This window comes from Doryrhamphus excisus, linkage group LG10 (assembly GCF_037039965.1).
Source record: "Doryrhamphus excisus strain RoL-2023G ecotype Guam linkage group LG10, RoL_Dexc_Guam_v1.1, whole genome shotgun sequence".
Classification (NCBI taxonomy): domain Eukaryota; kingdom Metazoa; phylum Chordata; class Actinopteri; order Syngnathiformes; family Syngnathidae; genus Doryrhamphus; species Doryrhamphus excisus.
The window spans coordinates 14,974,127-14,989,523 of NC_136366.1; the positions used below are offsets into that span (position 1 = coordinate 14,974,127).

A 15,397-nucleotide genomic window follows, 5' to 3' on the forward strand; every position below is an offset into this window, starting at 1 on the left:
TTCCGACCATTTAGAACTTTTTGAGTTATTTTGAACACAAACAAACACAACAAAATTTCGATGTGGGAAAATTTCGCCCTACTTTTAGTAGGGAGTTAGTAAGTCCCACTGTATAAATGTCTAGAATGTTTGGATGCGGAATCATTTTCTCACAGACTCAGTCCTGGAATGTGGCCCGCTCCCAAAGGGCCGCTGCCTCCTAGGATGCAGGGGCCCCCTCCCGGGCCCGGACCACACCACCCAGATCAAAGCCGTTACTGACCTTATTATCAGTAAAGTGATCGCTCATTGTGTTCCATATCACTTGTATGAAGAAATGTGATGCTAAACCTCACGATGTTAGACTTTTATTCTGATAAAACTCCCACGTGAGAGTGTGTGCTGCATTTTAGTTACTTGGAAAACAGCGGAAACATCCCATCCCCTGTTTCAAAAAAATAAAATGCTTACCGTAAAAATAAAATAAAATTAAAAAAAATTAAAAAATAAATGTCTAGAATGTTTGGATGCGGAATAATTTTCTCACAGATGTCTTTTCCTCACTCAGGTAACTGTGAAAATGTGACAGGCCTTTGACTACAACATTTCTAAATTCAGACTCAATTCTTTGCACAGAAGATATGGCGTTTCAATAATTCTACAAATGTAGGGAATCTGTGTTGGCCCCTTTTGACTCTTCTTACCAAAGTGCATTATGTTAGCTTGTCTATGTGAGTGTGGGCGTCCATGTGTGCCACATTTCCATTAGAGCAAGCGTCTCATTTAAGAAGCAGTACAGCAGTGAAATAGAGTGAAGGCAAAGAGCTGTGTGATACATTTTTTTATTACTGATAAGACCGCTGACCTCAAGTGAACTTAACAAAGTCATGTTTTATAATTAGTAATCATGAATAATAACAGGGATGTAACCACCCCAGGAATTCTTGTAAGCACCCTCCTCGGGCTTCCGTGATGATATAAATTTCTACAAATGACTTGGCACTTACAATTGCTAATATTCTCATTAATTGAATAAGCTTTAAAAGGGAAAAGTTCTGCTTCAAGTGTTTAATGAAACTTTAACGGCTGCCTTATGCAAAATGTTCTCTCATTATAAATTCAATGCCTACCCAGATATATGAGCAATTATAGTCAAACAAATGAATCCATGGTGCTGCAGTTAATTTTGCCTACATTCCCAACTGACTTGACTCTCTGTAGATTTATTGGATTCTTCAGGGTGGTGCTGAATGTCCTTCATGATTTGCAATTTGACCAAAACATATAGAGATAAATATGCCTCCTAAGTTGCACCAAACCATGAAGTACGAACTACCAGTTACTGGTGTAACATCTGTGCAGTCCAGCCCGGCACACACTGGGGCTCGAACACGTGACCACACATCCGTACCAAATGAGAGTTAAATCTAGCAGTGCATGTCAGTGAGCCCAGACTGTCAACCCATTGTCCAGCGCAGCTCCAAAGGCATTGGGGAAGGAGGTTTACGCAACGTACTATCGCACCAATGGTCATATGTTACCGCAGTATATTGTGCAAAATCTTGCATTAAGAGACAGCACAAACTTCAGTTTTACCGACTCACAAGTAAGCAATAGAGACTCCAGTTTCACTGACTTACTTCACAGGTATTCGATAAAGACTCAAGTTTCACTGACTCACAGGTACTTTGAAGAAGACTCATGTTTCACTGGCTCACGGGTACTTGGGGAAAAGTCAAGTCACTAACTTACAGGTGCACAACAAAGACTCCAGTTTCACTGACTCACAGGTACTCGACAAAAAAACACAGTTTTAGTGACTCACAGGTACTTGACGACTCCATTTTCACTGACGTATGGGTACTCAACGAAAACACGAGTATCACTGATTCACAGGTGCTCCACAAAAAACGTCGCTGACTCACGGGTATTTGATGAAGACTCAAGTTTCGCTGACTCACCAGTATTCAAAGAAGACTCCAATTTCACTGACTCACGGGTACCCGACAATAACTCGAGTTGCGGTGACTCACAGGGACTCGACGACTCCAGTTTCACTGACTTATGGGTACTCAACAAAAACTAGAGTATCACAGATTCACAGGTGCTCCACAAATAACATCGCTGACTCACAGGTATTCAATGAAGACTCGAGTTTCGCTGACTCACGGGTACTCGAAGAAGACTCAAGTTTCACTGACTCACAGGCACTTGGGGAAAACTCAAGCTTCAGTGATGAAGACTGATTTGATGAAGACCCAAGTTTCGCTGACTCACGGGTATTCGAAGAAGACTCCAATTTCACTGACTCATGAGTACTCAACAAAAACCCGAGTTGCGGTGACTCACAGGTACTCGACGACTCCAGTTTCACTGACTTATGGGTACTCAACAAAAACTAGAGTATCACCGATTCACAGGTGCTCCACAAAAAACATTGCTGACTCACGGGTATTTGATGAAGACTCAAGTTTCGCTGACTCACGGGTATTCAAAGAAGACTCCAATTTCACTGACTCATGGGTACTCGACAAAAACTCGAGTTGCGGTGACTCACAGGTACTTGACGACTCCAGTTTCACTGACTTATGGGTACTCAACAAAAACTAGAGTATTACCGATTCACAGGTGCTCCACAAAAAACATTGCTGACTCACGGGTATTTGATGAAGACTCAAGTTTCGCTGACTCACGGGTATTCAAAGAAGACTCCAATTTCACTGACTCATGGGTACTCGACAAAAACTCGAGTTGCAGTGACTCACAGGTACTTGACGACTCCAGTTTCACTGACTTATGGGTACTCAACAAAAACTAGAGTATCACCGATTCACAGGTACGCTACAAAAAACATTGCTGACTCACAGGTATTCAATGAAGACTCAAGTTTCGCTGACTCACGGGTACTCGAAGAAGATTCCAGTTTCACTGACTCACGGGTACTCGAAAAAAGTTTCAGTGCCTCAGAGGGATTCGACGACTCCAGTTTCACTGACTTATTGGTACTCAACAAAGTCTTGAGTGTCACGGATTCACGGATCAGGTATGCAACAAAAACTTGACTTTCACTGACAGGTACTCCACAAAAACTCAAGTATCACTGCCTGTACAGGTACAGGTGCGATATGTGATACTGATTCACAGGTGCACATCAAAAGTCACAGGTTCTTGACGAAAATCCAAGTTTCAATGACTTACATGTACTCGACAATGACTGAGACATTAGTGTGCAACCAGCATTTACTCGAGTGATCAGAGTACCCGGTTCAGTGACTCATAAGAACCGCATTCAGTAACAGTGGCTTTTGTGTCAAGTTTCCTACTAATTAACAAATAATGGGTGATGTATTAGACCCAGGCAAGATAGGAGTACATCCTTAGGAATATTTTGTACTGATTCAAATACAAGGTACAGAACAGAATGAAAGACATAGTCAAGGGATTTATATATTCACGTCTAAATATTGCATTTCCTTTTGTCCATTGAATCCAATTCAACCCAATTGGATTGATACCTTTTCACATCAAAACATGCATTATCTCATGCTTCTATTCTTAAAGAGCTTATTAAATGCTTCATTAAAAAAAAGAGTGGTGTAATTTTGGTAGCATTGACTATAAATTAATTAGAAAACGGGCTTAATACCATGACAAATGCCTTTTTGACTTCGTTGGTAAGGTAAATGTGTATTGCAGAGAGAATGATTTACCCAAACACAACATTGTTGCACAATAAGTGTACTGCATGGAAGAGTGAGTAAGCATCTGGCAGTGGCAGCTAGAGGGGGAAAATTAGTAATTAGGAATTTAAAAAGCCATGTAGGGAGTCCTTAAAGTCTGGAGGTTGGTACATAAATAATCAGCGTTGGTGTTTTGACATTTGTTTTAATGTAGACATGGTGTGAAAATAATAAAGTATATGCATGAATATATCTTTGACAAACAGAACAAAACTGTATACACACAGAGGGTATTGAGTTTTTTTTAGAGGGCTTCATAGTCAAAATAGGTGCATCCCAATGACAGCATTGTTGCTTAGCTTATATTAACTTGTTTTCTTGTGTTATAATGCACAGAAAAGGGAAATAAATGGGAATGATGGGCAATGAGAAAATGAGGCATCACAGGAAAGGCACAAAAAAATGGATGCATTTCATTATAAAACAAGGTCAAGCAAAGTCAGTATCAATCAGGCTCCACAAAAAAAGCAAAGCTGTTACAAGACAAAATAACTAGCACTCTGTTCTATGTTGAGCGTAATAAGTCATACAAACACCATACCTTAACATTTATACAGTATGTCATTACAAATGACATTTGCCAAGCCTTAAGAACCACTTCTTTTAAAATCTCTGGCTTTTGTTGACTTTAGAGGCATTTTTCCATTTCCTCAGTACTTAGAAAATATAACAAAGACCCACTTCCACTTCCTTCCACACATGAACTACCAGCTGTGGAGAGGACAAACACAATTATAACACTTGGCTTGTTCCAAAGACTGGGGTTGAATAATAATACAATAATAACACCCATGCCTGCTTATTCAACATGATTTTGTCTTTTTTCAGTATTATTTCTGGTCAGCAAACAGAAGAAGGAAAACAATAACCTTAATGACACTTTGTGTGTCATGTGGATTTTCAGGTGGATTAGCAGGGATGCACTGTCATCTTGTGGACCAAAACTGTATTACAAGGAACCTGTTATGCATTATGTACATTTGTCCTGTCTGTGTTCTGTACTGGTGATGATTGTGATTAACATGATTAAACTACTGTGATTAAAATCACAATCATAATTAAATTACTGATACCAAATGTGGTAGAGTGTATACCTTTCTGCCTCAAAAATTTGGTATAAAAAGTGATGTTTCTCTCCAAAAATTCAGTTGTACAACTCGACAAGCGACTTATAGACTATGAGTGACGCCATCAGCTCACCAAGTCTTGGCTGCCTGAATCTGACGCTCCATCAACGTCTACCTTGATTCTTGACGTGACTGAGACACCTTCCTGTTTTGCCATGAGTTATTTTTTTCATTTCAATAGTATTTCTTGCTCCAATAGCCCAAAATAGAGCCAAAGAAAGTTGCAAAAAGTGAGAACCTATTGAACATGTCTGTCACTTGTCACCATATTGACAACTTGACTGTTTTATGTTTGCTGAGAGAGACATTGCTGAAAACTTGGCAGAGGAGCTATACTGATGATCCAGCGCACATAAAAAGAGCCATAAAAATCTTGCAAACATAAAAATATTTCACCACTCATGATTTGCACCCACTATAAATCTGTTAAAGATGCGCTGATGGTGGTGAAACTAACTACAGACAAGGTAAACGCCATTATAGAGTTTTTCACAAAGGCACTGTTGCCACAGAGAAGCTGACGTCAACGCAGACAGGAATGCGAGATCTAAGGCCAAATTGTCATATTGTGACCTAACATTGCTACCCTACATTATAATACAGGTAATATGGAAGTGGCAGTGTGGAAGGCAATATTAGAACCACACATTAAGTGCTTTTAAGCACACTATAAACCTTGCAATCCAACCTTTCTCAGTGTTACCAGCAGAAGCTGAAGTAATTCTACATTTGATTAAAGTTACTTGATGAGAACATGTAGCTGCTCAGTCTGGTGCGTCCTTTATCATCGAGCGGTTCTGTTTGATTTGTTGATGTTTCTGTTGTTCTGTGTGCAGGTGTTCATTTAATGGTCTGCTGAAAATGTTCAAATTTTTGGGGTGTTCAAATATATTCAGCTTACAAGACAAAATAATACACCATATTGGGTTCACAGGAAGAGACACTTGTGTATGTGACACTTGTTCCATACTTCACATCACTAATCTTATCAGCAATCTTTCATTATCATTTATCATTTATTTGTGGTATTTTATACTGTAAAATAAGTGTGAGAGGCATATTCATAGGGTTAAAAAATACTCTGATTAAATCACAATAATTCAACCTTTTCTATATAATTATGAAAACTTGACTGTTGACATTGTCAATCTTGACATTGTCTCTTTGTTTAATACAGACAACAATACAACAATAACTGTGTCTCTTTTACAGATAAATCACCTAAAATACACCAATAAAAGGTAGATGGGTTTTCAAGTTTATGTGAGCATATACAGTGAAGAAAATAAGTATTTGAACACCCTGCTATTTTGCTATTTCTCCCACTTAGAAATCATGGAGGGGTCTGAAATTTTCATCGTAGGTGCATGTCCACTGTGAGAGAGATAAACTAAAAAGAAAAATCCAGAAATCACAATGCATGATTTTTTAACAATTTATTTGTGTGATACAGCTGCAAATAAGTATTTGAACACCTGTGTATCATCTAGAATTCTGACCCTGAAAGACCTGTTAGTCTGCCCATTAGAAGTCCACCTGCACTCCATGTATCATCCTGAATCAGATGCACCTGTTTGAGGTCGTTAGCTGCATAAAGACACCTGTCCACCCCATACAATCAGTAAGACTTTAACTTGTAACATGGCGAAGACCAAAGAGCTGTCCAAAGACACCAGAGACAAAATTGTACACCTCCACAAGGCTGGAAAGGGCTACGGAGCAATTACCAAGCAGCTTGGTGAAAAAAGGTCCACTGTTGGAGCTATCATTAGAAAATGGAAGAAGCTAAACATGACGGTCAATCTCAATCGGAGTGGAGCCCCATGCAAGATATCACCTCGTGGGGTCTCAATGATTCTAAGAAAGGTGAGGAATCAGCCCAGAACTACACGACAGGACTTGGTCAATGACCTGAAAAGAGCTGGGACCACCGTTTCCAAGGTTACTGTAGGTAATACACTAAGACGTCATGATGTGAAATCATGCATGGCACGAAAGGTTCCCCTGCTTAAACCAGCACATGTCAAGGCCCGTCTTAAGTTTGCATATGACCATTTGGATGATACAGAGGAGTCATGGGAGAAAGTTTTATGGTCAGATGAGACCAAAATAGAACTTTTTGGTCATAATTCCAATAAGCGTGTTTGGAGGAAGAAGAATGAAGAGTACAATCCGAAGAACACCATCCCTACTGTGAAGCATGGGGGTGGTAGCATCATGCTTTGGGGGTGTTTTTCTGCACATGGGACAGGACGAGTGCACTGCATTAAAGAGAGGATGACTGGGGCCGTGTATTGTGAGATTTTGGGGAACAACCTCCTTCCCTCTGTCAGAGCATTGAAGATGGGTCGTGGCTGGGTCTTCCAACACGACAACGACCCGAAGCACACAGCCAGGAAAACCAAGGAGTGGCTCCGTAAGAAGCATATCAAGGTTCTAGCATGGCCCAGCCAGTCTCCAGACCTGAACCCAATCGAAAATCTTTGGAGGGAGCTCAAACTCCGTGTTTCTCAGCGACAGCCCAGAAACCTGACTGATCTAGAGAAGATCTGTGTGGAGGAGTGGGCCAAGATCCCTCCTGCAGTGTGTGCAAACCTGGTGAAAAACTACAGGAAACGTTTGACCTCTGTAATAGCAAACAAAGGCTACTGTACCAAATATTAACATTCATTTTCTCAGGTGTTCAAATACTTATTTGCAGCTGTATCACACAAATAAATTGTTAAAAAATCATGCATTGTGATTTCTGGATTTTTCTTTTTAGTTTATCTCTCTCACAGTGGACATGCACCTACGATGAAAATTTCAGACCCCTCCATGATTTCTAAGTGGGAGAAATAGCAAAATAGCAGGGTGTTCAAATACTTATTTTCTTCACTGTATTTTTTTTATGCAAGCTTTAAAAAAACTAAAACAAGTACAAAAGGATAGAGTTATTATATTAAATAATGTCACAAGTAAACACAAAAATAAACATATCTTGTTTCCAAAGTATAGGGACTCACAGTGTAACCAACCATCCTGGTTCTTATTACTTAATAAGGCATTACAAGTTTGTCAAGTATATTGTATAAAACATTGTAAATTGTATTATTTTTGTTTTTTCTCTCTGCAAAATAGGCAGATTTTTTTCTCATTCAACAATCAGGCTACAGGCAAGGCTGTGACTTCGATTTCATTTGGTAAGTAAGTACAAGAGTTGCGCTGTGCAATGAAAAGTTGCTATATTAAATGGGTTTTGTGTTAACATCTTTGGGTGTCATTATTTCATTATTTTTTACAGGAAATTTTGTTTTGGTTAGAGTCCGCTTTGGTTGCAGTCAGACCTTATGCAACAGATTAATGATGTTAACCAAGGCACCACTGTCCATTGAACACAACAAATGATTTGTGATATTAAGACGGGGTGGGATTCAATAAACTCTGCTTCTTCCTACTCCTCTTTGAATATGTAAACTGTAAACATGAACTGTATTTCAATGTAACCTTGTGTGCATGTGAAATAAACTATTACCATTACCAATACCAGTACCAATAGGCTCAGACTTGCCAAGTCATCAAGTGCCTTTGGTTTGCTCCACGTCATCAAGCAGACAGGTACTTGCTATGGCTTTGGTCACAAGGTATGGATCACAGTTTGCTGCAGGGCGGCGGTCTTCGAAGTAGCCTTTCTTGTCAAGACTCACTTGAAGAGGAATGCGGACGCTGACTGCTCGGTCAGCGACTCCAGCAGTGAATTCGTTGATACTAGCAGTCTCATTTTCACCTGTAAGACGTCTCATGTTATCCTGACCTCCATGTGGGTCGTACACTTTGATGTGCTCCTTGTGTCTTTTGCTGAGCTTCTCAATAGCCTGCTCAATGTATCTGTCATCAGAAGGTACACAAATGGGAAAAACAAATGGGACCATTTGTACATTTTCTGTACAAATCTATATGAACATTACAGTATATACACAAATAAAGGCCATATGCTTATTATTGACTTTGTCAAACCATCAGTCAAGACTTTGGCAAATTATAACAATTACAACTTTGTGGAGAATTGTTTACTCACTGCAGTCCTCCTTCTTCCCTCATCTGCTTGGTGCTGACATTCATGTGTCCACCAGAACCGCTCCATTTTCCCTTCATTGGTTTGGGGTCCAGTGTTGCAAGGACCCCAAAATCTTCACATACACGGTGCAACAAGAAGCGTGCAACCCACATATGATCTCCCATCTCAATACCCTCGCAGGGGCCCACTTGGAACTCCCACTGAATGTAATAGAACAAACTTTATTGTCATTGCAGTAATAATGAAAAGCATTCAAGGCAGTAAATAATTTGTGTTTAGTGAATGAATAACGGCATCAAGCTGAACCAGTGAATATTTTTCCATACTTACTTGGGATGGCATCGTTTCAGAATTGGTTCCACAGATTTTGATCCCCGCATACAGACATGCCTTGTAGTGACACTCCATAATGTCTCGTCCAATAGCTCTGTCTGCCCCCACTCCACTGTTGTAGTGACCTTAAAGAAGTTAGGAAGAAGTCTTTTCAATATCTAAACTGTGGGGCACCACCCAGTAAAAAACAATAATCTTCCACTTTTCTGACCTATAAATGTACTTTTGTGCTTTTGAAGTGAGCCTGAACTCTGAACTGAACTCATGACTCTGAACGCACAAATATTTTAAGTAAGTAAAATTCATCAGTCTCCTAACTGTGTTTATTTTGTATAAGTCATGGAACAAAAGTGTCTGTCTGCGTAGCATTATATAGTGTGCATACAGGGTGCAAATGATAAGCTCACTGAGTCTAAAATGGACTGTCCAGTCTCTACTTCCGGATCGGCTTCGGGAGCCATCGCATATGATTGTATGTTAAAAGTGGACATTTTAAAAATGTCCACTTCCCCTGAGCACTTGGGAGTGTGACCAACCACAGCAGAGTGGGCGTGCCTGGAGGCGGGCCATGGATGGAAAACATTAATACAGACCCTTTTTGCGGGAAGCACAAAATCCAAAGAAATATAGCTGAATAGGTGCAAATTCTGGAAGATCTAGAAAGCCCTCTGTGCTCTATAGGAATCCACAACGCAATACAAAGGGCTGAAAAATTAGCATAAAATGTCCCCTTTAAGTAAATGGGCACGATACATATTGAAAATGATTGTTTATTGCCCCCCAGGGAGGAGAAACAGACCCACCCGAGAAGGTTTAGTAAGATTGCCTCTTCGTCCAATCAGAGAACTTGAGTGGACGGGCATCCAAAGTGCCGGGTACAGTTTATATACAGCAGGGGTCTCAAACACGTGGCCCGCGGGCCAAATGTGGCCCGCAGGACACTAGTTTGAGGCCCCCACCTTGATATGAAAGTTTAATGTTAGTGCACCCACGCAAGTTTGATATGGATGCTGTATGGTATCATGTACCCAGAAAAAATTATTACGTTTGATTAATGTTCATGTTAAAGGTTAAATAACTGTTAATAGTTATCCTCCCTATCCGTGTGGAAGTGGTACGTTTTTGGTTATTTAAGTTTAAAGGAAATAACTTGAAGGCTACCGTTTAGGTCGCTAGCTCTCTAGTTTGCGACTTAGCATGTGTCTCAAGACCCTGCAGTTGCGCAATATGTTGTAAATAAAAAGAGTATAAATGTGACTATAGTCGTGTTTTGTCATGTCTACAGGGCTCTAATAATGCTTTGTTCATTTTAATCTGAAAAAATAATTTGTCTACCCACCAACTATATGTGGTTTCTTAAGTTTTTATTATTTGACGTTTTATTATTATTATTATATTTATTTATTACTGATTGATTGATTTTCTTTATTCTTGATTTGTTTATTTATTTTTCATCTTATTTTGTGCAGAAAAATAAAAAGTAAGATATTTGAGAACAGTGGAATGTTTTATCAGAGCTTTTATTGTAGAAAATAGAAACCAAAGCACTGAAAAAGTTTGTATATTTTTCTGTTTTTAATAAATGTGTTTTGTTTTTTTTTTGGAAAACCTGATGCGGCCCAGCCTTGCCCAGACCCTAGCTCCAGTGGCCCCCAGGTAAATTGAGTTTTTGACAGCTGGTCTAGAGGGTGCGTGTCCTATACTGACCTTGTGGTGCTGGGAATCCCCATTGAGGCCAACCAAACGGATGTTTATCCATTCCTAAGAGTGTATATTCCTGTTCCATGCCAAACCAGATCTGGTGCTCTTTGACCTGGTCCATCACTTTCTTGCAGCTCATTCGATGGTTCGTTTCTGTACAGAACAAACACTTTCAGAATGCACTTTAGGGAAATCGCACATACAAACAAGCAAGTGGAAAAAAGGTACCTGCAGGAAGGCGACCGTTCTTGAGAACTTCACATAGAACCAGCTTGTTTGGGTCAAGGGTAAATGGATCTCTGAACATGCACACTGGTATGAGGAACAATTCATTGTAGCATACTTGGACCAGCGATAATCTGTGTGCCGTACAAAAGTTCCATTCAGGGATTTCTGTTTGGATAATTGCACATGAGAGCTTTAACATCAGTAGAGCTAATGTGAATAAAATAAAAATGAAGATGATTTCCGAGGATATCAAACTGACTTCATGAACATTCACTATTTCACATTTATTACATCATTTCTCAATACTCAGAACAATACTCATATTGGGTCTGCTTTAAAATCATATATACTCAAGAAGAGTTTTTCTATATTCAGTACTGCAATCAACACACACCACAATTGTAAACAAAGGTGAGGAAAGCACACACCTTGCTGACCGAGCATTTTCTCGCTATGTGTGGTGTTTAGTGAATAAAATGGATGAGATACGACTCCACATCACCCACAGGAAGAGACTTTTACAGTGTCATGACTTTCATAGATATATCACTACAACTATGGACAAACTCCAATGAATCAGATTTGACTATGAAATCCTTGGTCAAAGATAGCCTTAATGGAATCCATCATAAAAACAGGACTTTACCATCAATACTTTTTGGTTCAGTTTCCAGGGTTCGGGTTTTCCCACGAAGTTCCTCTCCATTTTGTCCGATCCAGATGTAAGTCACCTGACATTTATCTCCCTGCGGAAGACCCATGTAATGCTGGCGAACCGTCTTGTTCAAGCCGGAGCTGGCAGATAGTGTCGTCATGTTTCAGGAAGTTTGTCCTATATCATATAATAATACTGTTAAAGATGTTTTTCATAATCACATTTATACACCAATATCTCAAGAAATAAATGTGTTCATCCTGTTACTAATTATATTCTTCGCGTTTAAGTTCCAAGTTTACATTTAACTAAGAAAGTCAAGATTGGAGAAAAGGGACTGGAACCAAATAGGAAGTGACGACAACATAAGGGCAAGAAAACAGGACCTAAGGCACAAAAGGGAAAACACCTGGACTGTAACGTAAACAAACATTCAAAGTGAATATTTTGAATATGTATCATTTTTTGTATTTTTATTGTTTTATTTTTATAGTTGTGTTAGGTTGCTTGACTCGTTTTGCCACCTCCACTTCCAGCTGTTCAAATTGAGGGCAAGGTGTGGCATCACAAGGGGGTGTGTCTTGCAAGTCTCAAATCCTGAATTCCAAGTCTCGAGTCAAGTCTGAAGTGAAGACGTGCAAGTCCAAGTCAAGTCTTTTCAAGTCCTTGCAAATCATAATGTTTTTACCACATGTTTTGTGGTTGGGTGTAGCCTATTATTATCAAACATATGAGGAGGACACAGAGTCATTTCTCAGCACACGACCGGCATTGTGATGTGTTTTGCCTTGCCACCTTATTATTATTATTCCTATTAAAATTACAGTGGAACCTTGGTTAGCATCATTAATTTGTTCCAAAAGGTCTTACTCTAACCAAAACGGATGCTAACCAAATACATTTTTCTCATAACAAATCATTCATTCATTTTCTACCGCTTATCCTCACCAGGGTGCTGGAGCCTATCCCAGCTGTCTTTGGAGAAAGGTGGGGTACACCCTGGACTGGTCGCCAGCCAATCACAGGGCACATATAGACAAACAACCATTCACACTCACATTCATACCTATGGACAATTTGGAGTCGCCAATTAACCTAGCATGTTTTTGGAATGTGGGAGGAAACCGGAGTCCCCGGAGAAAACCCACGCATGCACGGGGAGAACATGCAAACTCAACATACAGATGCCCGAGGGTGATATCAAACTCGGGTCTCCTCGCTGCAAGGCCTGTGCGCTAACCACTCGAGCACCGTGCAGCCCGCATTTTCATTCATTCAATCATTTTCTACCGCTTATCCTCACGAGGGTCGCGGGGGTGCTGGAGCCTATCCCAGCTGTCTTTGGGCGACAGGCGGGGTACACCCTGGACTGGTCGCCAGCCAATCACAGGACACGTACTCAGTACTCAGTGCAAGGTCTGTGCGCTAACCACTCCTGCGCCGTGCAGCCCGCATATAAAACTATAATTGCAAAACTATAAAAACATGTTTTTTTATTGTTGTTCAAATGTATTAACCGGGGGGAATGTTAACCGAGGTTCCACTATCATTATTTTGTCCTCATGCCACTCCTGCCTTGTTTTGTTTGTTGCCTTCAAACTCCTTGCATCACCGTTAGTGATTTATCCAGTTCTTTTCAAGGCGCTGTGCAAAGCTTTTTGTTGTTGTATTTTTACCATTCATGGTTGTACTCGTTTTTAGTACTTTTTATTCAAGACACCATGCATCACTCTAAATTTATCTAATTTTTTTTAAGTAATGAAGACTTTACATCTTGAGTTCTTGAGTCTTATTTGCAAGTATTTGTTCTCTGTGGTCCGACAGTTAAAAACTACCACACATACTGACATTCATTCCTTAAAATGCATGTTTTGGGCTGTGGAAGGTTACCATAGTAGGAAGAATAATAAACTCCATATGTATGTATCACTATTATATGAATTAAATGTACTTACTTTGTTGGAAATTCTGCTCGGTGTCTTAGTGGTGTCTGATATCTGCAGTCAGATGTTTCTGTGACAGATCAAAACCTGTTTGTGGTATTTGTGTTGGCCCCTGCTGTGCGGCCTACCCCCCGCCCCCCACTTCTCTCTCTCTCTCTCTCTCTGTTTAGGTTACTGCAATATCTGATGCAATACCAATACCTAATGCAGGTGAACTCCCGATAAACAAGATCACATGTGTCATAAACTGACACAGACATTGTTGTTACTGAGCAGGTCTACAATAACTAAATTGAAAGCTTTTAAAATAAAATACTAATAGAAAATACTTATCTTCTACAAGATGGATGGATGGATTCTATATTATACTCCTACTGCACTGATATCATGGCTCGGTCCATTCAATAATGACAATAATGACATTATCCAGGAGATGTATGGCTATGAATGGAATGATGAGATTAATTTCATGGTTGGCGTTACGTTGGAGTAGACTTAATATCGTTGGACATGAATACATGAATATGGACTAAACTAACTACTAAGTATGCCTTTATGAGGCCTTGTCTTGACTACAGTAAGTATTACTTTTATGGGGCGTTGTCTTGACTTGAAGAAGTATGTGAACTATGGGAGGAACTACCTAATGAGAACGGGTAGAGCCACAAATGGACTTCAGTTTTTGCAACCATGCGACTGTTAGCACAGCTCCATTAGGAACATTAGTAGAATGACTTTTAGTAGAATCTCTCTTTTGGTCTTTTCTCATTCTTTCTATATGTTGATGTGAGGTCAGAGGAAGCAGGTGAAGTAAAGAGCATCAAAAAATACAAACAATAATAGTCATCTTTTATTATATTGTGGTTGGAATAGCGCTCCCGCTCTGTAATCACGATTTTTCAAAAAATAATGACTAAATGATTGCTGTTTTATGGTTGAATACAACCTATTAGTAAATACAAAATGTCTGTTTAAGCAAATTGTATGTATTCTTGCCCTAAATCAATGCTACTATGTTATTTTCTGTCATGCCCCCCAATGGACATATATTCAAGAGTCATATTGCAGAGCGTATTTAGAGTGGAATTACATGTTGAGTACGATAAATTAAAAAAAAAAATAATGAGGAACTGCTAACATGTTTGTTATCATGTTTATATGGCTACTATATTGGATAATACAAATGTAAAGGTGATTATATGGGTGTTATTTAATATTTTGAGGGTTCTAATAATGTTGCACGGCGGACAAATGGTTAGCACCTCACAGCTAGGAGACCCGAGTTCAATTCCACCCTTGGCCATCTCTGTGTGGAGTTTACATATTCTCCCCATGCATGCGTGGGTTTTCTCCGGGTACTCCGGTTTCCTCCCACATTCCAAAAACATGCTAGGTTAATTGGCGACTCCAAATTGTCCATAGGTATGAATGTGAGTGTGAATGGTTGTTTGTCTATATGTGCCCTGTGATTGGTTGGTGACCAGTCCAGGGTGTACCCCGCCTCTTGCCCGAAGACAGCTGGGATAGGCTCCAGCGGTAAAAAATGAATGAATGAATGATTTGTTATGAGAAAAATCTATTTGGTTAGCATCCGTTTTGGTTTGAGTAAGACCTTTTGAACTGAAACCATGGCC

General features: G+C 39.7%; 1 protein-coding gene across 1 annotated transcript; it reads right to left on the reverse strand.

The window, feature by feature from the left end:
* Positions 1-7,732: 7,732 nt before the first annotated feature.
* On the reverse strand, positions 7,733-13,834 carry LOC131107417 (glutamine synthetase-like). Its single transcript, XM_078794385.1, has 7 exons — positions 13,776-13,834; positions 11,812-11,997; positions 11,166-11,330; positions 10,944-11,090; positions 9,234-9,361; positions 8,904-9,103; positions 7,733-8,713 (listed from the first exon to the last, which is right to left on the reverse strand). The coding sequence occupies exons 2-7, from the start codon at positions 11,978-11,980 to the stop codon at positions 8,404-8,406; spliced, it is 1,119 nt and encodes a 372-aa protein (XP_078650511.1). The 5' UTR covers positions 11,981-11,997; positions 13,776-13,834; the 3' UTR covers positions 7,733-8,403.
* Positions 13,835-15,397: the final 1,563 nt, after the last annotated feature.

What these genes read in the sequence shown, in the direction of transcription:
- LOC131107417 (XM_078794385.1), bottom strand. Translation starts at nt 11,980, where the DNA reads ATGACGACACTATCTGCCAGCTCCGGCTTGAACAAGACGGTTCGCCAG. An exon ending in GGGATTCCCAGCACCACAAG is followed by an intron (nt 9,362 to 10,943) that starts GTCAGTATAGGA and finishes AACTTCTTTAAG; the next exon opens with GTCACTACAACAGTGGAGTG. An exon ending in AGGGAAGAAGGAGGACTGCA is followed by an intron (nt 8,714 to 8,903) that starts GTGAGTAAACAA and finishes TTCTGATGACAG; the next exon opens with ATACATTGAGCAGGCTATTG.